Source organism: Cryptomeria japonica, chromosome 3, assembly GCF_030272615.1.
Source record: "Cryptomeria japonica chromosome 3, Sugi_1.0, whole genome shotgun sequence".
NCBI lineage: Eukaryota > Viridiplantae > Streptophyta > Pinopsida > Cupressales > Cupressaceae > Cryptomeria > Cryptomeria japonica.
In genome coordinates this window covers 692,804,408-692,830,785 of record NC_081407.1, presented here as the reverse complement: position 1 = coordinate 692,830,785, position 26,378 = coordinate 692,804,408, and the positions used below count along the sequence as shown (strand labels likewise).

The following is a 26,378-nucleotide window of genomic DNA, read 5'->3' as shown; positions in this document are numbered from 1 at the left end:
AGTATTCATCTCTTGAAACCCTTATCTTTTGATCTTTTTTGAGAATCTGTTAGTATTAGGAAAATCCTGTTCTGCAGTCAAAAGAGTGTGACACGGACAAGCTTTCTCAGAAAGTGCGTAAGACCCCTTGAAGAAATAGCATTTACAATGACCACTGGTGCTTATCCACACGTAGAGATCCTACAACGAAGAACCTTGGAGTCACCCTGATTGATCCTTTTCGTGATATCTTCAGCATTCAGAGGCTTTAATCAAGAGAGGATAAGGTACCATTTGGGTATTTTATTCTGTGTTTGGTTGTGTACAAAATGCATGTCAACAGTAACTCATTCAGAAAGAAGAGTATTAAACAGACAACGAGGTTGCCATACCGGAAAATACCCTTTTTCTCACCCTTAATCTTCCCTAAGTTTATAATTAACTAATCACACATCCATTGACATAGATCTAGCTTTTCATCCTCCTTAATCATTTTGTGAGCACAGTAAATCCACAAACTGGAAACGGAGTTCAACCGGTTTGATTGGGTTACCTTGTAATCGATGATCATGCTTGCAAATTGAACAACTTTGTCTCTGATAGTGCTAATTCTCATTGACTAGTTGTCAGATGTTGCACTAGTTAACTTCTCCACCTCATTGTTAGATATCTTCTTCTTTCTAGTGGTCAAACCGGTCTAGGGTAAACCGGTGATCACACAAATAACCTCCTTGGTGATCTTGTAAGGCCGGTCTAGCCATATGAATTCGCCATGGACTCAGCTCATTGCATACCAGATCAATTCATCTTCAAATTCCGGCATCTCCAAAATGTCGGTAAAACCCTGATCCTTAGAATTTGAAATTCCGATTTCATCGACCCATCCTAGTTCAACGAGGTGCCAATATACATGTTCTTGATTTCAGCAGACCCAAATCCTCCAAAGTGCAATGAATATATGCACAAACATCTTCGACATACAAAACTCCTTCAAGAACCCTAGAAAATGCGCCGACTTCATTAACCTTCGCAATCTGAGGGCATTGCTTGAAAACAGGGTGTGGATGGTCCTTGATGTTAACAACAACAGGGGTAGCCACACCTACCGGAGTGGAGGATGATCCAGAAGCCATTGCAAACAAAAGATAGCTCGGAAACTAATAAAATACATCACAACCTTCGCCAATGAAAGCTCTTGAAAGTTCGCTGTGAATGCACTGGTATTCGCTTGAAATGCTTTTGATCGTCTTGAATTGCCTTGAACTCGCTCTGCTTCGCTCTGAATGCCGTGTGATCGAAAATGAATTAACATCTCCCTTTTATTTTGCAAAACGCCCTAATTTCCTATTGACATTAATGCATGTCGACATATGATACCGGATACAAAATCCATTATCTCAGCACCGGTGAATCTCCAGATTGTCTTCACCAAGATTTGAAACAAGCTTTCAGACCTCTACCGAGGGCAATGCAGGATCTGTTATTAATTTGTCTCCCCCTAAGGCTAATGCCTTAGTTATTGGATAAGTTCCTACTGGTGCAGGAACATTCTGCTCTGCCGGTTGAGTAACCAGAGAATTTACCTCTGCCGATTGATCTTCAGACTTCCTAATCCACTGTTTAGCATGAGCCTGCCGGATCTCATCAACCTTTTGCTTTCCTTTCTCGTTTGATGTGTCCTTCCCTTCTGGTGTATTCTCGCTTCTGCAATATTTGGCAATATCTCCTATTTTGTTGCATGCATAGCAAGTAACATTGTTTTTTTGAATTGCCTTGTTGAGTCCTTGACCATTCTTTGACCTACATTGATTAGCCATATGTCCAAACTTTCCACTTGCATGACATCTCACATTCATTCTACAATCTTCTGTCCTATGACCATACTTATTACACTTTGAACACTGACCGAGAACATCATTATTATTCTGATTTGCTCTATTTCTTCATTGATTTTCTTTATGACCATTAAATTTATGTGCATTGGGTTTCCTTATCGGTGATTTGTGATTCCGGTTGTCTGGTGGATTCCCTTGATTTGCAGTACCAGAGCTTTCTCCATGCTCAAATCCAAGACCTCTAGTGTCTCCAGTGTCTCTTTGATCCTTCAATAATTCATCAAGTCTTGCAGAACTGACCCTAAAATTTTCTTTGTATTCATTTGCAGCATCCAGATCACTTCTTAGGATTGGCATCATTCTTTCCAACTCTTGCTCATTGTTATGTGATTGCACCAACTCAGTTCTCAACACATCATTCTCATGCGCCAACCTAATGCATTCCTCAGATCTGTCTTTCAGAGATCTGCCAAGATTTCCTTCCTTCTTCTTTTGGTCTTCAATCTCCTTGGACATCCTCATAGTCATGGCTTGCATTTCATTCTTCATCACACCATTCTCCTAACTCAGCTTTTGACATTGTTCCTTAAGGGCATCCTTCTCTTCATCATCCGGATTTTGTAAAAGTTCCTTCCTTTTAGCTTGAACAAATGACAACCTCTCCTGCAGGGTAAGAATGAATTCCTTTGTAGAGTTCAATTCATCTTGCAACTTCAAGATCTTCAACCTTTCCGCATCATAGTCCTCAAGTGCTACTTCAAGTTCCTTCTGTAGTCTCCATGGATTCCGGATTCGGGATCTTCCTTAAGCTGTTAGACTTACTCCAAGGCACCAGGCTTTGATACCAATTGTTGGAATCCAAGAACACTGAGAGGGGGGGGTGAATCAATGTTCTGCCGGTATAATCAATTTTAACCTTATTAACAATGCAATTCAGTAACTAGTAAACATAAAAGAATATAACAACAAATAGAAATAAAGCAACCACAAGAGCATACACCATAACACAAAGATTTATACATGGAAAACCTCAAAGAGGAAAAACCACGGTGGGATTGGTGACCCACAATATCTTTCCATTGGCCAAATGAATAAATATTACAATAGGGGCCTACACATGTGGGAAGGCCAACAACCGAGAGCACACTCCTCATCACAAAAGGAGCTTCACTGACTACAAACACCAAATATGGAGTTACAAACAAAATTCTGAACCCTGAAAGTGCATTTGCTATGCTGGATGAGTTTCGGTTAAAGCACTGTTTGTACCCGTTTTCATTGTGTCCTCCCTTACCGGTATCTTGCTTCGCTTACCAAACCTCTAAACCAATATCCAAGACCGACTACAAAATATTACATTCACTTTCTGTGGATCAAGATCGCTCGCACAATATCACATCACTATATTCCATTACATTGTCTATATCTACAAAATAACCTAACCGGACTGACTTAAATACCCTTCCCAAACACAAACATAAATGCCTTATGTCGGCTTACAATGATATTACAATTTATTTACATGTCGGCCTAAGCAAAAATAAATTCATTAAACTTTGAGACCGATGCCTTTGATCGTTGCCATGTAGACTTGTCGGATCAATCTCCCATGTTGGCCTCATATACCAATTCCTAGTTTGCTGGTTTCCCTTGACTGCCGGTTCCTTGTGTGCCGGATGACTTGAATGCCGGTTGGTAAACAATGAACTGGTGAGTACCGGTTAAGTGACCAACCCAAAATGGTGTGTGTTGCCATCAATGACAACACAACTAAATCGGATGAGTGTCAAATGCCAACACTAAGAACCAAAATTAGCCCATGTTCAAGTCTCTTTCCATGTTGTTTCTTTTGCTATGAATCTTGAGTAAGAAACTTGCTGTTTTGTGAAGCTTGTTTGTGTAGCTACAACCAAAGGTCGAGGAGGCTGCACTAGAGATGAACTGGTTGAGGAAGATGGTGCTAAAAGCTTTTTAAGCTTAGAGTGGGGAGAATTTCCACCTCAGATTTTGAGAAGGTCCACTTGGTAGAAAAGGAAACCATAAAGGTAAAGGCAACCTAATTTTAGATGCATCGTTTCTTTGATTACTAACATTGATGAGTCTAGAATTGTGAACTTGTGTTCTTTCATTCCGAAGGACGAAAACTCTTTGGATTTGTTGGCTTTGAGGATGAAAATCCTCTTAGTTATCAGTGCAGTTCCATGTAGGGATTCACAATATGCATCAATTGATAAGTTTTTGGTATGCAATTTTGATTGTAGGTTCGAGGATTTCTAGATTTTGATGTGATATTTTCCAATGTTTATTAGTTTTAGTTCGTTGCTTCAAAATTGTGGTTCCTAGTTTTGTTTGCAATGATATTATTATTATTGATGCATTGGTATCTATATTTTGGAGAGATTACTTGCTTTTTCTTGGCTGTACTATTTTTACACGAATACTAGTCTAGGCATACATTGCAGGAAAAGGTAGGCTGCATATGGTGAAAGATGTTAATAATTGTTTATTGCTGTCTGATAAAATGAATACATGAATTGGAACTAGAGATGGCAATGCATGCTAGATACAATTTTAAAATATATCTTTATTCACAAATGAATTTATTATAGAAAAAGACTAGAGATGGTCAACTAAGGATCAAATTCGAACCGACTATATCATATTACTTTCCTTGACAATACACAATCAATTTAAAGGATCTAACAATTGCCTAGAGGAACACAATCATCAACCAACCAATGCTTATAAGTTATAACTACCCAAAGCCGACAAACAATTAATACATAGACAATCCATATTATTGGAACATAATAATAGTCATTGTGCACTAACTACATCGTCACCCTAAACGAAAATGTCATTTTTTAGATGACAAGTAAACATCAAGTAACATTAGGGAAGACTTTCCATATTGTTGACAATAATGTAGATGAAATCAGAATTGTACTTTGCAAACTTTGACCATGGGAGTACTTGGCAAATCAAATGATTTTGGTGGGGATTTGGGGGCAACGTCCAGTGCGTTTGAGGGGCAGCAGCAGCGCCCTCAGCATGCTCCCTGGTGGGGTTTAAGGGTGGGCCCTTGCCACCAAGCCCAAATTAAGACCTTCAAGACTACATAGGCCTTCATTGTTCACATCATTTTCATGATTTTTGAGAGGCAAGAAACAATGCTGCAAAGACAAAAATTAGAGATTTTGGAGTGTTTAACCAACATATGCCAATATGTGAATAATGCTTTAGACCAACCAACCAAGGGACCTCATCTGATCGCATACTAAAAGTCCCAAAAAATACTCTTGCTGAGAATAGCTACCGAGAATAGATTGTTGTTGGAACAATTGAAGGGTTGTACAATCAAGCTGTACACTAAAAAAATTAACCAGCTGTACAAATAAAACCAACTATACAAGGGAGGTTGAGTCTGGTTTTCGTATTGTCTTGGCTGTACGATGTATGTAGAATGAAATGGGCATATAGTGCAGATGGGATGAAATGGCTATACCATGCAGACGAGGAAGAATAGAGATGGTTGTACAATGTAGTCAAGGAAGAGTTAGGAGAGCCATACAATAGTCTCAAGAAGATATTACCATACAATATGAAGGGAAATATGTTGTAAACAAGTCACAAGAAGATGCCGTACAAGAAAATTGGGATGTTGTAAGAAGCAATCCTTACATTGTACAACATAGATAGAGGAATGAGATAGCCATACAATGTGAGAGAAATGGTAGAGCTACCGTACAATGCAAAGGAAATAAGGTAGTCGTGTTGCGCTTGGTTGTACAAGGCAGGTGAAGAAATGGAATAGACATATAATATGCACGAAGGAATGGAATAGCCGTATAATGTACATGAAGGAATGGAATAGCCATACAATGTAGCTTAATTGTACAACATACTTTATACGCTGGACAATGAAAAATTTTCTTAGATGGTGTTGTACAATAGAGACTGTCAGGTAAGGCTGTACAATTGCACATTGACAGATAGGTCATCCATACAACAGAGTTATTTTCTCGCTATGCAAATGAATTTGCTAGCAATACAATAGAGTTTGTTTTGCAAGTTTTACAATGCTATACAGGATCCTCCGATTCGTTACCCATGAATTTTGGGAGTTTCTACCTCTCCACATTTAGGTTTGTTGAGGGAGTCACCATCTTTCTCTTTGATGCAATGTTTGTGACCAAAACTTGGTTGGGGAGTTTTGACTCATGTTCTGGTGCTTCTCTTGCCCTCTCGGCCACGTGGGAATCCTCTAATCATCTTGTCTCAATGTTTTGCATGCTTGGATTGCCTTCAAAATCTTTCCTATGAGTTTTAGGCTTAGATCTTCCCACTACAAGAACACCCCCTAATTTAACATAAATTGCAAATGGTTGATCACTGTTATTATAAAGTCTGATTTGAAAATGCTATCATTATTCAATTGTTGTTAAAGAAACTTGCTAGGAAATCATTCATAATTGGTCATTACATGAAAGGATAGTAAATATGTCACATCTAGATGAAAGGGTACCTTGGAAAAGGCGATATTGTTTCCTGGCAGCCTTAAAATCTCCCAACACTACCCCTCCAAACAAGCATAACACTCAGCACCAAAAGGCTCAGACCAGAAATTTATGCACCCAACAACCTCCAAGGGAGTCCAAAGTTGCTACATAAAGTGGATTGCAAATGTAAGCATAATGAAAATACCTCATCATAGAGAGCACAAATGTTTGCAGACCAGCTGTAGCTAGTTGCAGGGTGTATTTGCCTTGATAATCTCCAAATTACTCACCAAATCCACCATTGAAAACACTTCCCAGCTATGGGAAAGGCATGAGAAACATTCACAACCACCTAGCACTAGAATAAGGCAAGGAATTTGTTGCTACAGGACTACTGAAAAGGTCTAAGTATTGGCTAGGCTGATAAAGGATTGTTTTCAGTCCCCAACAACAAGAATACCCCCACAAATTGATCACCCACAAGCATTGACCACCCTTTTAACTCTTAATCTGCACCTTTCTTCCTACCGAACACATCTAGCTTCCAAAATCCACAAACAATTAAATTCAGAAAGCTCTGTTAAGAGTTATCATTCAAACACCAAATGTGGTGCTAGTACCAGCAAGGGCGATTTGCCTTAATAAATTAAATACATCAACATGGAGTCTCACCACCTGCAAATATGGTTTCAAGTATACAAACCAGCTAGGTGCCTCTTCTTGAACTGAAACTGGGTCCAAAAAATCAAGTGGCTAATATTGGAATCCTCATGCCATACTCAACATGCACACGTACAAATTGGTGGTTTGTATGACACTCCTAAGAAATAATACCAACAAGTAAAACATCCTGAATGTCACTTAAAATGTAGGCAAATAGATTTAGACAGATCATTTGGGGTTAAGATTTATTAAGGGCTAAAATTGGCATAGTGTTTATATTTATAACAAACAAGATGGTGTCATTTAATTGTTATCACTTTGTATGTCAATGATTTGATGTTATTAGGTAGCAACAAGGACATGATTAGGGACTTGAAATCTCAACTTTCTTTATAGTTTGAAATTAAAGACTTGGTAGCTTCTAAGTTTATCTTAGGGATGGAGATTACATGGAATAGAGCTAATAGAAAAATTTAGTTGGATTAGCCTTCTATGGAAAAAATACTTCTCCTATTTCAAAACTTAGATTTGCAATACTTGGGCATAAATGGTTGAATTGACCAATTGAATCCACTTTGCAGATTTTTTTTTTCCTTCTAAAACATAGATTTACTAGAAATGGTTGAATTGACCAATTGAACCCACTTAGGGGAACTATTTTTTTTTCTTCTTAAACTTAGATTTTCAATGCTTGGCCATGAATGGTTGAGTGGACCAATTGAACCCACTTTGGAGAAGTATTGTTTTCCTTCTAAAACTTTATCCCCAAAGACTAGAATAGTGAATGTCTTGGAGTAATCTAAGGGTTTTATTATTTCCTTGGATAACACCCACATGAATTTGTCAAAGCTGGTGTCATCATTCTAAGAAGTTGCCACTTGGTATCACATATCATTTGCAAAAGACTTGGGAGGGTAGGAAAGTAGTTACGTTCTCTCATCCTTATAATGGGCCTTAACTACCCCTTAGCCCCCTTTGTTGTGTTGGGAGTGACACTAGCTAAACCAGTGATCTCTAATTTGGAGGGCAACGCCTTTTCCATAATGTAGTTGAGGATGCATCTTTAGTGCCAAGACCCGAAAATAGGGCACATGAAGAAAGGCATCTTTGCCCTAAGGAATTGCCCAATCTCAGCTCAAATTCATGAACGAACTTGGTGCCCTTCCAATAAACAAACCAAACATGTTCTTCTGCCCTGAAACGTTGGTTTCTTGATTAAACACAATCAATGATGGTCCAATTTGAAGGAGGCTGAAGCCCTAGAAGTAGTTAAGGGCATTTTTGGGATTGAGGAATCGATTGTCACTCTTGTAGAGTAGTTTTTTTTTTTTGAAACTATACTAATTTTATTTAATAAATTACCATTTTTTAATGTGCTTTGTTTTTTAAGCTCTATGAACTATATTTGACACAAAATAACAAAATAAGTTTTTATTTTGTATTTATTGTAAATATTATATCTTTTTTAGTTTTGCAAATTTTTGCCAATTTTTTCTTTGTTGTAAACCTAAGAAATTGAATTACATTTATACTTTTGCCATGATGTGCATATGGAGTGCTAGTATAGGTTAAACAATAAGACATCTTGACTGAAAAAAATGTTAATTTTAAGGCAATTAGGTGTTAATTTGATCAATAATCAGATAATTAATAAATAATGACAGTAATAAAACACACTAAAATAAGAACAGTAACAACAATAAACACAAGACACCAATAGCCTGGGAAAACCTCCCTCCTGGAGGTGAAAAACCCAGCCTCAAACTATAAGATGTATTATATCAATGGTAGGCAATTACAATGTAAGTGACTTATCTCTGATTGCTATTCTAACAGCAAGTTGCCATAATGATAGATGTTGCAGACTGAATCAGAAACTTGACAGCTTGGTAAGCCCTTGGAGTTTGCCAAAATGCAGACCAATCAGAAGGTGTCTTTAATCAGAATCTTGACAGCTTGGTAAGCCCTTGAAGTCCGTCAAAATGTAGACCAATCAGAATTGCTAAGAATAGCAGAGATAAATCGCATAAAATGGAAGAGCAGATCGCTTTATGCAAGTGTGATGATTGTCTTTGTTCATCTTGAAATTGATATGTATATATACCCTTCTTTGGCGATGGATTACCTTAGGTCGGCTTGCATTAAATATTAATTATTATTAATTAATATTTACCCCGTTGGACATTGGTCCTGTCCAATTTCTTTAGCACGTTACATTTTAGGGCCCAGCCCTATTACATATGAATTGCCTTTCACACGCCACATTTGGGTCTAGCCCAATAATAGTCACATAAAAAATAATACATGCAAGTTTGATTTTTCATAATCCGAACTTAGCTAATATTTTCAACACTTCCTCTTAGCTAAGGAGGATAATTGCCACAAATCATGATCCATTCATGACTTTCATCTTGCATTGCCAAGCAAGAGTGAATATACCTGCAGTAAAACTTATAAATATCATGAACTCATTTCATGATGACCATCTTACATTGCCCGCAGAGGATGGTACCACCTTGCATTGCCGACAGAGGGTGGAAGAGGATTTTACACCTCAACCTTCTCCCGGAGAAGGATACACTGTCACCTTGCATTGCCCGCAGAGGGTGACTCCATCTTGCATTGCCCACAGAGGGTGGAAGATGCAAACTGAATTGCATCACTAAGATTGAGACTCCCTCTCAACCAATGCTGAGTTCACCATTCCAAGCTTCTCTCTGAAGTACTCAAACTTCACCCGAGCTAGAGGCTTGGTGAGAACATCAGAAACCTGTTCATCGGTGTTGGTGTATTTCAGCTGGATAGCACCTCTTTGTGCCATATCACGAATATAATGATAATGAGTTTCCACATGTTTTGACCTGTCATGAAACATTGGATTGTTAGACTTTTTAATACAACTTTGGTTATCACAATAAATAACAGTGGATTCCCATGGTTGTCCAAACAACCCAGCAAGAAGCTTGCGAAGCCAAATTGCTTCTTTAGTTGCCACACTTGACGCAATATATTCAGCTTCTGCAGTATTTAGTGCAACTGAGGACTGTTTCCTACCAGTCCAAGAGATCATGGCGGAACCCAAGCTGAAACAGATTCCTGAAGTGCTTTTCCTATTAGTAACACTTCCAGCCCAATCAGAATCAGAGTAGCCTTCCAAGTTGATTGCCGTGTTGATTGAGTACTTAAGTCCATGGCCAATAGTTCCTTGAAAATATCTCAGAATGTGCTTGGCTGCCACCAAGTGAGCATGCTTTGGTTGGTTCATGAATTGGCTAAGTGCACTCACTGCATAGCAAATATTTGGTCTAGTGTTGACTAGATACACCAGGGATCCAATCAACTGCCTGTACTATGAGGGATCTGCAAAATCAGAGTTAGCTGCAGAAATACTCAACTTCTTCAAGTTAGTTTCCATAGGAGTAGACATAGGTTTACAATCCATCATACCAAATCTTTTCAATATATCAATAGTATATTTACCTTGACTTAGAATAATTTCATTAGGTGTTTGCCACACTTCTAACTCTAGAAAGTAATGCATTAGACCTAGATCCTTCATTTCAAATTCAGTAGCTAATTCTTTCTTCCACCTAATGATGAGACTATCTTCACCAATTAGAAATAAATCATCAACATATAAAACTAGAATTAGCATTTCACCATTAAATACTTTAAAGTAAATGTTAGGGTCAACATCATTCTTATAAATCCTAAACTAAGTAAGTACTTATCAATTCTTTCATACCAAGCTCTAGGAGCTTGCTTGAGGCCGTAGAGAGCTTTCTTCAATTTGCATTCATGAGTTTCTCTATTATGAATTTCATAACCTTCAGGTTGTTCAATATAGACTTCTTCCTCAATCACACCATTAAGGAAGGCAGTCTTAACATCCATTTGATGTAATTTCCAACCTTTGGCTGCAACAATAGCTATAATAGTTCTAATAGAAGTATATCTAGCAACAGGAGCAAATGTTTCTTCATAATCTATGCCTTCTTTTTGAGAAAAACCACGAGCTACAAACCTAGCTTTATATTTCTCTATACTACCATCAGCAGCATGTTTAATTTTAAACAACCATTTAGAAGAAACAACAGACTTACCTCTAGGTCTAGGCACAACATCCCAGACATCATTCTTGATGATGGATTGATATTCTTCGTCCATAGCTAGCTTCCAAGCTTGTTGGCTCATAGCTTCTTTTGTGCTGGATGGTTCAAACTCAATGATGTTGCACATCATTGCAACATAGTTAGAGAGCTTCTGAGGTCTCTTACTTTCTCTGAAAGTGCCACTAGAAGTTGCAAACTTTTCTGCATCTTGAATTGTGCTTCTAACCCAAAGTGGTCTTCTCTTGCTGACCGCAATATCTCTAGGTCCATCAGTTGGAACCAGAGGCTCAAGAGGATCATCATGCTCAATAGGTTCAGGAAGCTCAATAGACTCCTTCTGAATCTCAGGGTTAGTATCAATATCCATATTTTGATTATCATTAACTTCTTTATCATTATCAACAAGAGAACCTTTAGATTTCTTGAAAACAATATTTTCTTCAAAGGTGACATCCCTACTTGCCTCAATGTACCTTTGACCAGGAATGTAGATGCGAAATGCCTTGGAAGATTCTCTATACCCAACAAGGATACCCTTCTTCCCGGAAGGTTCTAATTTAGTCCTCTTTTCCTTTGGCACATGAATGTAGACAGGACTCCCAAAGATCCTTAAGTGGCTGATATCTGGTTTGACTCCTGTGGAGGCTTCCTCGGGAGTTATGGGATCCTTAAGTGGCTGATATCTGGTTTGACTCCTGTGAAGGCTTCCTCGGGAGTTATGTTCTTCAGGACACGGTGAGGACATCTATTCTGAATGTACACAACAGTCTTGGATGTTTCAGCCCATAAGAAAGTCTGTAGGTCTTGATCGTGAATCATAGCTTTAGCAACTTCAACAATGGTTCTATTCTTTCGTTCAGCTACACCATTTTGCTGAGGATTGTAAGGAATGCAAAAATCCCTCTTAATTCTTGTTTCTACACAAAAGTCATTGAAGCTACTTGAGGTGTATTCACCTCCATTGTCAGATTTGAACACTTTAATTCTTTTGCCAGACATATTTTCAGCTAGAGCTTTAAATTCTTTAAACCTACTTAACACTTCATCGGATTCTTTAGATTTTAGAAAGTAAATCCAAGTCTTTCTAGAAAAATCATCTATAAATGTAACATAGTATAAAAATCTGCTAAGTGAAGGAACAAACATAGCTCGACATAGATCAGAATGAACAAGTGCTAATTTTTCTTTAACTTTACTTTCACTTTTATGAAATGGACTTTTAGTGTTCTTACCTAATGCACAACCTTTGCAAGCATCATTATGAGATTGATTAAGTTTAGGCATACCTTTAACCATCTTCTCAAGTGAAGGAAGTGCTTGATAGTGAAGATGACCGAGCCTTCAATGCCATAGCTCACTAGATTCAGGAGTTTCATGAATGAGTGCTCGAATGGGGTTAGCTGAAAGCTTATACAAACTGTCATATCTATTTCCAATAACATGAGCAGACTTAATGCTAGATTTCTCAGGCCATGCAAGTACTTTACCTTCAGAAAATGCTACTTGATAACCTTTATCTTTTAGAGCAAAAATAGAAATTAGATTCCTCTTAATTCCAAGGACAAATAAGATATCACTAAGATGCAAGGACATACCAGATTCTAAATTTAAAGAAGTGCTACCAAAGCCTCTTACCGAATATTGAGCATCATCACCAATTACCACATGAAGGTAGGACTCTTTCTCCATCAAGTCTGAGAGATGCTCTTGATATCCCGTGATGTGCCTAGATGCACCACTGTCGATTAACCAGGTGTTACTATCGGTTGGCACATTGCTGGACAAGGCGGAAATGAAGAGGTAGTCTTCATTGTCCTCTGAGTTTGCAACTTCATTCGGGTTGGCCTTTCCTTGCATGGGCGAATTCTGACATTCTTTGGCATAATGTCCAAACTTATTGCATCTGAAGCAACGAACACGTGAAAGATCCCTTGGCTTCTTCCTTGAATCGAAAGTTGGAGGTCTGTAGTCTCTATCTCTTTTGAAGTTGTTCTTCTTCCAATGACCTCCCTTCCTTTTGACATGTTGAGATGCAAGCACATGTTGATCTCCTCCATGAGAGCCTTTGTGCATTTCTCTGGCAGCAAGGCGAGACTCCTCTTGAATACAATTTGATTGGAGGTGATCGAAGGAAGGAAATTCAGCTCTTCCACTTATGCTTTGAATGAAGGGATCCCAAGAGTCGGGAAGACCATTCAACGCAATCATGACAATGTCCTTGTCCACAACTTCACTTCCAATGGCGCTGAGTTGGTCTTTCAATTCTGAAATCTTCATGAAGAAGGACATGACTGAATCTCCTTTGCACATTTTAACTTGAAGAAGTTGTTGCCTCAATGTGAGTGTCCGGCTGATGTTGTTGATCTCATATATCCCTTCAAGATGTTTGAACATCTCTCGGGCTGTCTTCAACTTGGAGATGACTGGAACAAGATGATCCTTCACAGAGTCAATAAGAAACTTCTTTGCTTTGAGAGCATTCTTCTTGAATTGCTTTAGTTCTTCTGGATCCGAGGGTTCAGTCAGATCCATATCTTCCACGAGCTGTAACAGTTCTAGTTCTTCAAGAGCAAGGAGAACACGAACCTTCCATGATGTAAAATTCAGGGCACCTTCAAGTCTATCCTCTACTTTTAGACCTATAACCATCTTGCAAAACTAAAACAAAAAACTGAAAGTGAAGGGCAACTAATAGTCTGATTATATAAATGAACCTAAAACTTTGATACCATGTTAATTTTAAGGCAATTAGGTGTTAATTTGATCAATAATCAGATTATGTATAAATAATGACAGTAATAAAACACAATAAAATAAGAACAGTAACAACAATAAACACAAGACACCAATACCCTGGGAAAACCTCCCTCTTGGAGGTGAAAAACCTAGCCTCAAACTTAAGATGTATTATATCAATGGTAGGCAATTACAGTGTAAGTGACTTATCTCTGATTGCTGTTCTAACAGCAAGTTTCCATAATGATAGATGTTGCAGACTGAATCAGAAACTTGACAGCTTGGTAAGCCCTTGGAGTTCGCCAAAATGCAGACCAATCAGAAGGTGTCTTTAATCAGAATCTTGACATCTTGGTAAGCCCTTGAAGTTCGCCAAGATCTAGACCAATCAGAATCGCTAAGAATAGCAGAGATAAATCGCATAAAATGGAAGAGCAGATTGCTGTATGCAAGTGTGATGATTGTCTTTGTTCATCTTAAAATTGATATGTATATATACCCTTCTTTGGCGGTGGATTACCTTAGGTCGGCTTGCATTAAATATTAATTATTATTAATTAACATTTACCACGTTGGACATTGGTCCAGTCCAATCTCTTTAGCACGTTACATTTTAGGGCCCAACCCTATTACATATGAATTGCCTTTCACACGCCACATTTGGGTCTAGCCCAATAATAGTCACATAAAAAATAATACATGCAAGTTTGATTTTTCATAATCCGAACTTAGCTAATATTTTCAACAAAAAATTCTTGATCATTTAGAATTTGTGTTTGCTCCATTTGTTGCACTCTACTGCCAGCATTCAGCCTAGTGAATTCAAATACTGTAAGAAGTACATACTTGTTTAGCTGAATAATAATCCTCGCTTTTTGTTGTATTAAATATTTTTATATTTAAACTGCAGCTAGTCACTTTGTGCATTCTTGCTGTACACACGTTTTTTCCCATCAGCTACACAGGATTTGAACTCTTTCGAAAAAATTCAGTCAATATTTTAAAGGTAATTTCAAACAGAAATCTCTCCTATTGCTTTTAGTAAATGTAGTCAAAATTAGCTAACCATTTTTTTATGCTGAACATTTATTTTTGAACTATTTACCAAGTGGAGTGCATTAGTGAAGCTTTTTTGAAGTGGTAAATAAAGGTTCATCTTTTAGTGAACAATATTTTAAACATGTAATTTGTACCTTTTGTTAAGGGATAATTTTGAAGCAGTATTGTTTCAGCTAGTATGCTGCCCTAATCACTTTTTTCATGCTGCAGATCTCAAGCAATTATCATCCTCCTTTTGAAGCTTGTTATATCAGTTATCACATTTAGACACTAATGTATATTGTGTACATTGAGAATGGTTTAAGCTATGACATTGTTAGGATGACTTAATTTTTGCTGTGACATAATAAAATTGTTGGAATTGAGACATGCATCTAGAAATAAAAGAAATGTAAAGATGCTTGTGTTTACATTGTTTTTGGTGGCCTTTATAGCTTTGGAGAACAGGTTGCTACTGTTTCTTATGTTATTGATACAAAGATTTGTGTGCCAAAGGCTAGGAGATTGACATGAAAAGAGTTTCTAATGTGCCAACATTGTTTACATACCAACTAAAGCAATCTGTTTCCTAGGAATTGACAAAAGTCATTAATGTGAAGGACACCCATAGAACAAAATTCATTATGAATTGTTTTGATGCAAATAATAAGAAAAGCTTCAACCTCAATTTGCTAATGCGGATCCCCACAGTAGACAGTATTGATGACATCACTCTCTTGGTGATTCTAAATGAGCCCTTGAAGTGATGATCTTTTCCTATTCATGGACGTTGGTCCATGTGCATACTAGTTGGCTAATGCTTTTACTATTGACAAAATGTAGTAGACTTGGGGCATTTACCTCACAATCTAATATCTAAATATCTGGCAGATCTTTCATCACTAGATTATCATAAGTAAAGAAAATGAATTTTTTAATAGGGACATAATCTTTCCAAGAATGTGCAGTAGGATTCAAATCTTGAAATGCCATGCTATACTCATTAAACATGTGTGAAGAAGAAAACAATTTTTTTGCATTTAAGGATGGAGATTAATGGGATTTCAAGAAAAATGATGAAGATTGGTGAAGTCCATGAGCATAATATTTGTTTGTTTTTTTGTTAGGAATGAGTATTCGAAGAGAAGGTAGATAACATTTGTTTTTGACTTTTAAAGTTGTTTGTTATTTAGCATTCCTTCTTTATGCTGATGTGGATAAGATTGGCTGGTGGGCATTTTGTGTCTTTGTCCACATTGAAGAAATCATTAATATGAAGAGAGGATCAATGAGGAAATGAGATTATTTGGGTATTGGGCTGGGTTCCAATCCTTATATACATAGACTATTGAAATTTACAAGTGGTGGGAGTTGATAACTTTGGTACAGTATGTATGATTCCAATATGCACTGTATGCATGATAACTTTGATTATAGTATGCATGATTACAGTATGCATAATAGATGATACAGTGTGAATGATTCCATTAAGGTATAGGTTAGATAGGGAGATTACAACTCTAGTAGGATCTTCAAATCCCTCGTATGTAAATGTAACCATACCTTATCTCCTGTGTTATCAGTTTGCAAGCAAATGAATTCAGATCCCGGGCTGGTTCAAACCCTATTCAGGGTCCTAGGCTGGTTTTTTGTAGGTTTCGATAGGGTTCCGTTCATAGCATGTGGGTCCAGCCTTTTCGAACCTGGGTGAACCCTGTTGATCCCGGGTGAACTTGGGACAAATTTCATCCCCAAACTTATGCATCTGCCAAATTTGGTGCATTTCCATATTTATTTTGACTTTTTAAAAATTATTTTTTGATGCAAAAACGTGATTTCACCACCCCAACTCTAAGCTTTGCCATACAAAACATCTAAAAGGCAAAACCCAATCTCATTTTTCATATTGTGAATGAAAAACAAAAATATTTTCCTCCATCGCTGAACTTATTTCTTGCTTGCCATTGCACGATTAGAGTTGAAAATTGATTGTCGAATGCTCCAAGCTGGTTGTTGTGCTATTCTTACACATTTGCAAGTGTTGGTTTGTTGTCAAAGAGATTGTAGAGGAAGGTTTCTTCAAAAGAGGTAGGTTTTTTTAATTTTTTGGTTTTTTTCTTACAAATGAACTCTCATGTTTTGTTTTGAGGTTTTTTCTTTTTGGCTTGTTTCAAATGTGTTTTTTATTGAACTTGTCCTAGATATTACAATGAAACCTGTTTCTAGCTCTAGGAGCCAACCCCACTTCAAAATAGACCCACACTCTTCCCCTTGGAAATATGTTGAAATGGTACAACAACTTCTAGGCAGCAAAGGTTACATTTGGATTTCTTGTCATTGCAAAGCAAGATATTTGATCTCATATAGTCAAGTGAAAGACCATTTGTGCTTTATTCTTAACCAAGGCATCTAATTTTGTCTTGGCCCAAATGATAAAGGCCTTCTAGAGAAACAAATCTTGACATATATTAAAGAGCAAGCAAAAGCAGACCAAGCAATAGGGAAAAAGGTTGTAACTCATCCTTTTCTAAAGAATAAGAAAGGACCAAAAGGGATGAAGGCCCCTCCACCACCTTGTCATCTTCAACCTACAAAGGGCCATCCATTTTTGTCCATACTTGAAAAATGACTCGTGACCTCTACACATAAGAGATCAAAGGGAGCGTTGGAAACAACATTTCACAATGTGTCATGTCCCCTCTTTAGCTCTGTCTAGCAGAGACATGTGAGTTTAGCCTATTATGGAGTCTTGTAGGTTGGCAATGGTGGATAGAGACTCAGACAGGATATTTAGTGTTTGGATTTGGTGTTTCTGGCAGTAGTAGACCAGTTTGGAGCAGTTCCTTGATTTTAGGAGGCAGTTCCTAAATTTTAGGAGGCAGTTCCTACATTTTAGGAGGTTGTGACAGCGTCCAGGGTTGGGGTTCCATGAGACCATTCCTTGGTTTCAGTTTTAGGAGATTTGGGTGTGTTTCCTAGTTTCTAGGAGCATCCCTAGATTTTAGGGATGAGACTGCCAGTTGATCCATGATTTCCGACATCAGTCACAGACAGGTGACAGGTTCTGTTTCAGACTTTTGGAGTCTTTTGAGCCTTCTGCAGCTATTTGGGTTATATTTTTAATATATTTAAATATTTTTTAAGTTAGTGTTTAATTAATTAAATAAGGCTATGTTTATAGCCATTTTGGAGTAATAAGGGGTTTTTGGCTTCATCTGGATGCATATGCCCATGTGTTATAGCTCGTTGGAAAGGTCTTGAACTTTTCTAAATGTTTCCCATTTGTCAGGGACCCTTTTGATGAACGAAATTCTTTTATATTAAAAAAGTGGCGTTTTCTCTATACTTGGCGACTAAAAATGAGAAATAAGACTTTATAAGCCTAAGCGCACTTTTCATACACTTTTAGGGTTCGAGCTAGAGGGAAGGAGTTATAAGGAGATGGTAACCTAATTATCAAGTATCTTTTACACATTTCATCTTTGATTTGGAGAATTTGCTCTGGAGAGTGATTCAGCATCTGGGAAGAAAACCCCAGGGTCTTGCCTGTCTGGGACGTAGCCCCCAACATAGTGGTTATTTGGTTCTTGCATTCAGTTTTCAGTGCCTTAGAGTTGGTACGACATCTTTTCTGGAGGATTCAGTGAACAGAGTTAGGGTTCAGCGTGGAGATTGGGGTTTCCAGCTTGGCATCACCTAACAGTCGTACGACTGTACTTTGCAGCCATTTCTCTTCCCATGTGGAGCTATGTAAGAGCTTTGGATGTTTGCCGTAGCTTCCTTCTTGATTTCAGTATTCACTCTTCATTCAAGTTGGAGTCATTGCTTATTGTAATCTTCCTGGAATTGTTTGGAATCACCATCTGGACAATTGTTTGATTTAAAAAAATCAGAAATCTGCTTGGTACGATTCTGATTTGGCTGTGTATGAACATTTATTTCCAGTACTCTTTTCATGTACTTGTTCTTCAATTATTACTTGCTGAAAAACTATCAAAAACACAAAAATAAACAAACCTTCTGCAACTTCTGTCTATTCTCTAAAACCATCAAAGGAAACATAGAAAAATATAGTTTATTAATTTAAAAACTACAGCAGATCAGCAAGGGGATCCATCAGGGATCTTTTAGTGGTATCAGAGCCTGCATCTTGCTAGTCTGTAGGGTTTATGAGAAATTGTCACATCTGGGTACTGATAAAAAGTTTTGATAATTCATTTCAGCATCTGGATACTGGATAAAAGGTTTTGATAACTCATATCAGCAACTACGTAGTTGTCAGCCTACACATTTATGCTTACAATTGACAGCTGGTAAGACAATATGCTGGCCAAAGTCCCAAAATTGTTGAGAACAAACTTTTATTTCGACCTCCGGGATCCGTTGGGAGATCAGTTTAGTTTCAGGTAAATACCATGGCTAGAACTAAAATTGGGCACTCAAAAGTTTCATCTTCTCCAGCACGTAAAAGTAGGATGCCTCCTGCCAAGATATTTAATGATACAGTTATGAGCAGCTATCATCAGTATTGTTCTCTTCCTAAGATGATATGTGAGCTCCTTTCCTTCACACAATTTATTGGTATACCCGGAGCAGACGAAGATAACTTGGTAGCTACAAGTTCAGATCAGTGGCAAAGAAGGAAAGAAGAATGAAGGGTGCAGGAATCAGAAATGGACAGAGAACTTTCATTTAGGGGTAATATACCTCTACATAAGAATGTTTTGGTGCCCTCAAGTTTCGATGAGTGGGACAAGAATTTATGTGATGGTTTTGTTAGACATGTGGATTCAACTCAAGGAGACATTAGGACAACTTTGGATAATGAATTGTCCTCACCTTCCGTGCAGGGGATTTCCCAAGAGGCAACTGATTTAGAGGTTAGCAGTTCTGATTTTTATGACAGCAGTGAGGTACCTTTGCATCAGCTTGAGGTATCAATGTCTACACTTGTACAAGATGGTGCCAATGGGTTGTCACATGAAGGTATTCAAAATTCGGGTACCAATGATGCTTGGAATGTTGAGAACTCATATCATGATGATTCTGATTTTATAGATCAGACCTTAGAATCCAGCCCAGTATGTTCTCTTAGTAGCACTGGACCCCAGGATCGTGAGCCAGTGGGTTGTGCAGACACATGGGATGCAGAAGAGAGTGATGACAGTGCATTTTCAGCAGTATCATCATTGACAGATGTGGTGTTCTCAGAGGCACAGAGCAGTAGTACTTTGGATGAGGTTGTATCCATGGCCGAGTGCATACATGATGTTGACTACCGAGAGGTACAGGATACAGATACAACTTCTTTCTACAATATAGATTTTGAGTTTGTACAGTTATAGGAGAGCCAACATTCTTGGACTCCTCATCACCTAATTGGACAACTCAAGGTTGATGACAGGCGTATAGACACAGTTATTGAGCATTTCGATGTCGCTCGCCAGTTGTTTGCTACACATAGTTGGAGCACCCTCATGATTGATGAGCAGGGCAGCAGTGATTTTTCCTTACCAGAGTTTCATGCTCTTTATGGGTCCATTGGGATATTGAAGCATGAGTATTTACAGTTAGTGGCTGACTGAGATTATCTCCTTTAGAGGGATTTTATTAGTTATGGTGCTTTGTTGAGGGAAGAGGAGGAAGTTGATATCCTCTCTCAGGAGCTTGATGCGACTGTTGTTGCATGGGAGGATACCCAGTTGTCCCTTCAGGAAGCGAACTCCAGATTGGAGGAGCTTTCTGATCGATTGAGAGTGGCACAGACATCATCAGCGACAAATACAGTACAATGTTCTACTGTGACACTGCGAGATTCACCAGAGAGTTGTGATTTGAGTCACAATATTACTCCATCATTGTTTTCACAGGCGACTAGCAGTTTGTCAGCTGGTTGGGAGTATGATACTCCTGTTTACTTGTTTCCTTCTCTGGAAAGCAAATCTTCTTTTACACCTCTTACAGTTGACGAGGGAAACCAGTATGTTTCATCGCAGAGCCACAGTGCTCAGTTGAGGTGTATTATGGATTTTGGATCTCAGACATATGAGTTGTCTTCGGATTCATGGTTTGAGAGCAATGGGAGTGATGATGAGTTTGATGGACAAGATTATGACACAGAGCCATTGAGTGAGCCTACGAGAATCCATCTAGATTACCTCGCGAGGAGTGCACTTCATTTCTCTTTTAGTCCGATCGTAGATGATTGGATGGCTCGTAGATGTGAGTTGGTTTGAGACTTATACTATCCGTGTTGCGATAGTGCTGTCCCATCTTCAGAGGATAGAGTTATTGATTGCAGGCACCTGATCCAGCAGTTTGGGATGGATTGTTTGTGGGATCAGCAAATAATCAACCGTTATGATGAGCAGCGACTGTCAAAGTTTTTCATCTCCTTGACACAAAGACTTCATCCAGGATCATGGGGGAAGGATGATGCATGGATTAGCAGGTGTGTTGTTGTGCATGGTTATCATAGGTGTGAGAGTTTCACAGTGGTTGTAGAGAGACACGGTATCGAGGATGCCTCTTACTATCATTGTCTATTCATGACAGATGGATATGGATTTAGTTTTATTTGGGATCCAGGTGTTGATTCATTTGAGACAACATCTTATAGGGATTATAGTATGTTGCTCCAGATATTAAGATTATATGGCACTTATATCAGAGGAGAGCAGCAGGAGTAGTTTATGTCCTACAGGTGGTTTGTGTGGGATCATGGTATAGACATGTGTAATACCTTTCTTTCGTGGATCCTACATGGGTTGCTTCACTTCAGATGTATAGATGTAGTCGTGGGTGTACAGTGGTTGTTGACACTTGGACGGTATGTTCGGAATTTCATGAGGATGGAGCTGGAGTTTATCCACTATCCATCTCAGTTTATTGAGTAGAGTGGGATGACAGTTGATCCACAAGTTGATTGTCATCAGATAGTTGACGTGGATGAGTTATGTGATGTTACTCCTAGTGAGTACTTTGAGCCAGTTGATGTGGCAGTTTCACCTGATTCTCTAGACAGGGTGATTGTTTCATTGCTGGTTGGTGATTACATATTTTGAGATGCCAGCCTGGACAGTGATGATTTTAGTCAGTATTATATATTGTCTAGTGAGTTGGCATTAGATCTTCCGGCACATCAGCAGCAGTGTGTGGCAGTTGTGTGTCACTTGTGTTAGATGGGGTCAGATCAGAGAGGGTCTTCCATGGATTGGCATTCATTGGATATTATGATGGATGTTATGCATGTTGGTGATCACCGACACACTAGTGATCTTGGCATTTATGGATATTTGATCTATGGAGATGATATAGTTTTCCATTGCTCACTTGAGGTATTCAGCGGGAGCTATGCTTTGCTCTGGGACCCAGGCAGTGTTGATTTGACAACACAGGTGCTTCAGCGTTTTGAGCAGCCATTCCAGACTAGGGTATTGCATGTTGTTTATATCAGAGATGAGCAACAGTTACATGCAATGATTTGTTTACGTCTTATTTGGGATGGTGGAGGATTGGTGTTTCAGTTGCTTGTCGGCAAGCGTCTCCAAGAGGGGAGGACTGTCATGTCCCCTCTTTAGGTCTGTCTAGCAGAGACATGTGAGTTAGCCTATTATGGAGTCTTGTAGGTTGGCAATGGTGGATAGAGACTCAGTCAGGATATTTAGTGTTTGGATTTGGTGTTTCTAGCAATAGTAGACCAGTTTGGAGCAGTTCCTTGATTTTAGGAGGCAGTTCCTACATTTTAGGAGGCAGTTCCTACTTTTTAGGAGGTTGTGAGAGCGTCCAGGGTTGGGGTTCCATGAGACCATTCCTTGGTTTCAGTTTCAGGAGATTTGGGTGTGTTTCCTAGTTTCTAGGAGCATCCCTAGATTTTAGGGATGAGACTGCCAGTTGATCCATGATTTCCGATATCAGTCACAGATAGGTGACAGGTTCCATTTCAGACTTTTGGAGTCATTTGAGCCTTCTGCAGCTATTTGGGTTATATTTTTAATATATTTAAATATTTCTTAAGTTAGCGTTTAATTAATTAAATAAGGCTATGTTTATAGCCATTTTGGAATAATAAGGGGTTTTTGGCTTCATCTGGATGCATATGCCCATGTGTTATAGCTCGTTGGAAAGGTCTTGAACTTTTCTAAATGTTTCCCATTTTTTAGGGACCCTTTTGATGAACGGAATTCTTTTATATTAAAAAAGTGGCGTTTTCTCTATACTTGGTGACTAAAAATGAGAAATTAGACTTTATAAGCCTAAGTGCACTTTTCATACACTTTTAGGGTTCGAGCTAGAGGGAAGGAGTTATAAGGAGATGGTAACCTAATTATCAAGTATCTTTTACACATTTCATCTTTGATTTGGAGAATTTGCTTTGGAGAGCGATTCAGCATCTGGGACGTAGCCCCCAACATAGTGGTTATTTGGTTCTTGCATTCAGTTTTCAGTGCCTTAGAGTTGGTACGACATCTTTTCTGGAGGATTCAGTGAACAGAGTTAGGGTTCAGCATGGAGATTGGGGTTTCCAGCTTGGCATCACCTAACAGTCGTACGACTGTACTTTGCAGCCATTTCTCTTCCCACGTGGAGCTATGTAAGAGCTTTGGATGTTTGCCGTAGCTTCCTTCTTGATTTCAGTATTCACTCTTCATTCAAGTTGGACTCATTACTTATTGTAATCTTCCTGGAATTGTTTGGAATCACTATCTGGACAATTATTTGATTTAAATAAATTAGAAATCTGCTTGGTACGATTCTGATTTGGCTGTGTATGAACATTTATTTCCAGTACTCTTTTCATGTACTTGTTCTTCAATTATTACTTGCTGAAAAACTATCAAAAACACAAAAATGAACAAACCTTCTGCAACTTTTGTCTATTCTCTAAAACCATCAAAGGAAACATAGGAAAATATAGTTTATTAATTTAAAAACTACAGCAGATCAGCAAGGGGATCCATCAGGGATCTTTCACAATGAGTCTAGAGAGATTGCCAATCAAGACATAGCTAGATGTGTCTATGTGAATGGATTGGCATTCAATATTGTTTGCTTACCATATTGGCAAAAAATGGTGAAATAAGAGGTCATTCTCCACCTTTGAATCCAGGAATAATCTCAAGGGACATGACTCTACTAAGTGACTTGTCCTTCCAATCTCACAGTATAAGATGGCATTCTCCACCTTTCAACCCAGTGATATTTCTTGGATGTTATCTCTTGTTTCATCCCTTGGGGGATCTGATCTAATTCAAGCGATGTGCTTTGGTATTGTTGGCTGCATATACTTAAAGGAGGAATAGAAAAAAGGGAATTGACAAGGGAAACATTTGTTAGACAAAGAAAGGACATGTCTTTGGCAAATGTTAGTATAAGAAGGCCCACAACCATTTTGGGAAGGCATCGAAGAAAATAAGGTAAAAGCCAAGAAAGAAAGACTACATCTGTGGAAGCATCCAGACCCCAACAGAAGTTGTAAGTCTGCATTTAGCTGTAAAGAAAGGCAACAGGTATGAGTTTGATATGCTGTTCACTTAATAATGTTTCTTTAGTATGCATTACTATCCAGCAACGTATAAATTAACTTTAATCATGCTCACAGCAATACTGTCAAAATAATATAGGTTCAGCATTATAATGTCTAGGCCTGATCATATTCTGAAAACAATGAACATCTAATCAAGGCTATAATAATATAAATAGAGTCTAGCTATAATCTACTAAAATATTAGTTGCAAAGTAATAAATCTCTGCATTATTAATATGATATTAATTGAACGAATAGAATCTCAGCACCAATATAATCACAGTATATATATCAATGCTAGATAGAGCAATCATCTTTAGTACACTTTAGATTATAGGCAAATGTTGAATCTCTTCATGAATGGAAGGAGTAGAGGTAGGTAAGAGGGTATAAGGTTTCCATCTAACTAGTACACCTTGTGTGGATGCCGAAGTTCGGTCACCAAGGCCAAGAGGGTCAAAGTCCCACTCTTGGGCTTAGATTGGACAAATTGAGGACCCCACTACGATCTCCATGGCATTCCTACCAGGATGAGCTATTAACTATAAGGGATGATGCATGGATAGGGAAGCAAGACAAGTACCCACTAAGTAGTATACCTTGTGTGGATGTCAAAGTCCTCCCACCAGGGCCAAGAGGGTCAAAGTTCCGCTCTTGGGCTTAGTTGGGTTAGCTTGGTCAAACCTATCATGTCCCCATCTCTATGCTTACTCTATGCTTGATAATAAATAGTAATGTAAGAGATATGTTTAGTAACTCTAACAATGTATATATATATAGATATATGCACTTGTGTTCTCCATGTGATAGTTGTAGGGTTTATATTTAAAGGCATAATGAAGAAATAATTATTTGTAAGTCATTTCTCTTACCTTAATAAAATATAATTGTGAATGTAGGGTTTCATTTAGCGCAAACCTAGACGGGGGCATTACATTATCAAGAAGAGTTTGCTTGTAGCGTCTATGTCAATTCCTTTGTCATTTGATAGGCCGCATAGATTGAGTTTGTAATAGTTGATTCCTCCCTATTCACGTAGTATACTTTGTATGCTATGCCCACAGTAGCATATTTGATTGTGGGGTTGGTGATTTTGGTTATGTCTTGGCTCTGACCATTTTATGTTGCCCTTGTGAGTTTGGTAACCTCCACATTCTTGATTGCCTTCTTTGGTAGCACTTCCCCTTATGCATATAGGCTTGTAATTGCTTGAATGGCCTCCTTGGTGATTTTTTATGGGTGGTCCAAGTAGAGGTACTCATCATGGATGTGGCTCACTATGATGCGGACCCACCCTTCTTTGCCTGTGAAGGTTGGAAACTCCCTCCAGAAATCCAACTTCTTTTTTGTGATTCGGTTGTATTGTGATAGATATTGTCGTGTTGCCGATTGTACGAGCATGACTTTGAGCACCTCGAATTTGGTGTGATCTATCTCTATAAGAGGCATGGAAATATTTTCAGATATCTTCAATATAAATCAGGACTACGAGTACTTTGGTGAATGCCCCTTTTGGATTTGTCTACATCGCATTGTAAGGAAACTTCCTATATTTGGGCTAGGGCTTTGGAAAGATATCCACAAGAATTGGAGCTGCCATTTTTTTGCATTAGTTAAAAAGTGCGAGGGTTTAATTGTATGATGGTAGTGAAGTGTGGGAGTAGTAGTATATACGGGAGCAAAGTAATTCATGTATGTCTTACCATTATATTTATAGTCTGGAGATAATGCATACCAGATATAGGGGTAAAATATATCTTTATCTACACATGAAATTATTACAGAAGAACCACTATAGGGGATATTTCAAAATCTCACCTAACATATATTGCATGCTTCCCAATGCAGCCACAAGCATGGTATGACCTAGGAGAGAGGGGCAACTTCACTATAAAATTCAAATCGGCATTAAAACCTGTGAGAATTTGCAAAAGGGTTCGCCTAGGCCAAAGGAAAACATAGAGAGAATACCCAGAAGCATAGTTTTAAA

General features: G+C 38.3%; 1 protein-coding gene across 2 annotated transcripts in view; it reads left to right on the top strand.

Moving 5' to 3' along the window:
• The window catches only part of LOC131078352 (two pore calcium channel protein 1), a 396,229-nt gene that overhangs the window by 63,711 nt on the left and 306,140 nt on the right, over positions 1–26,378 (top strand). For both annotated transcript variants that reach the window (XM_058016023.2, XM_058016024.2), the window contains exon 4: positions 14,735–14,830. In XM_058016023.2, the coding sequence (XP_057872006.2) occupies positions 14,735–14,830 (96 nt within the window). The remainder of the gene's footprint in view (positions 1–14,734; positions 14,831–26,378) is intronic.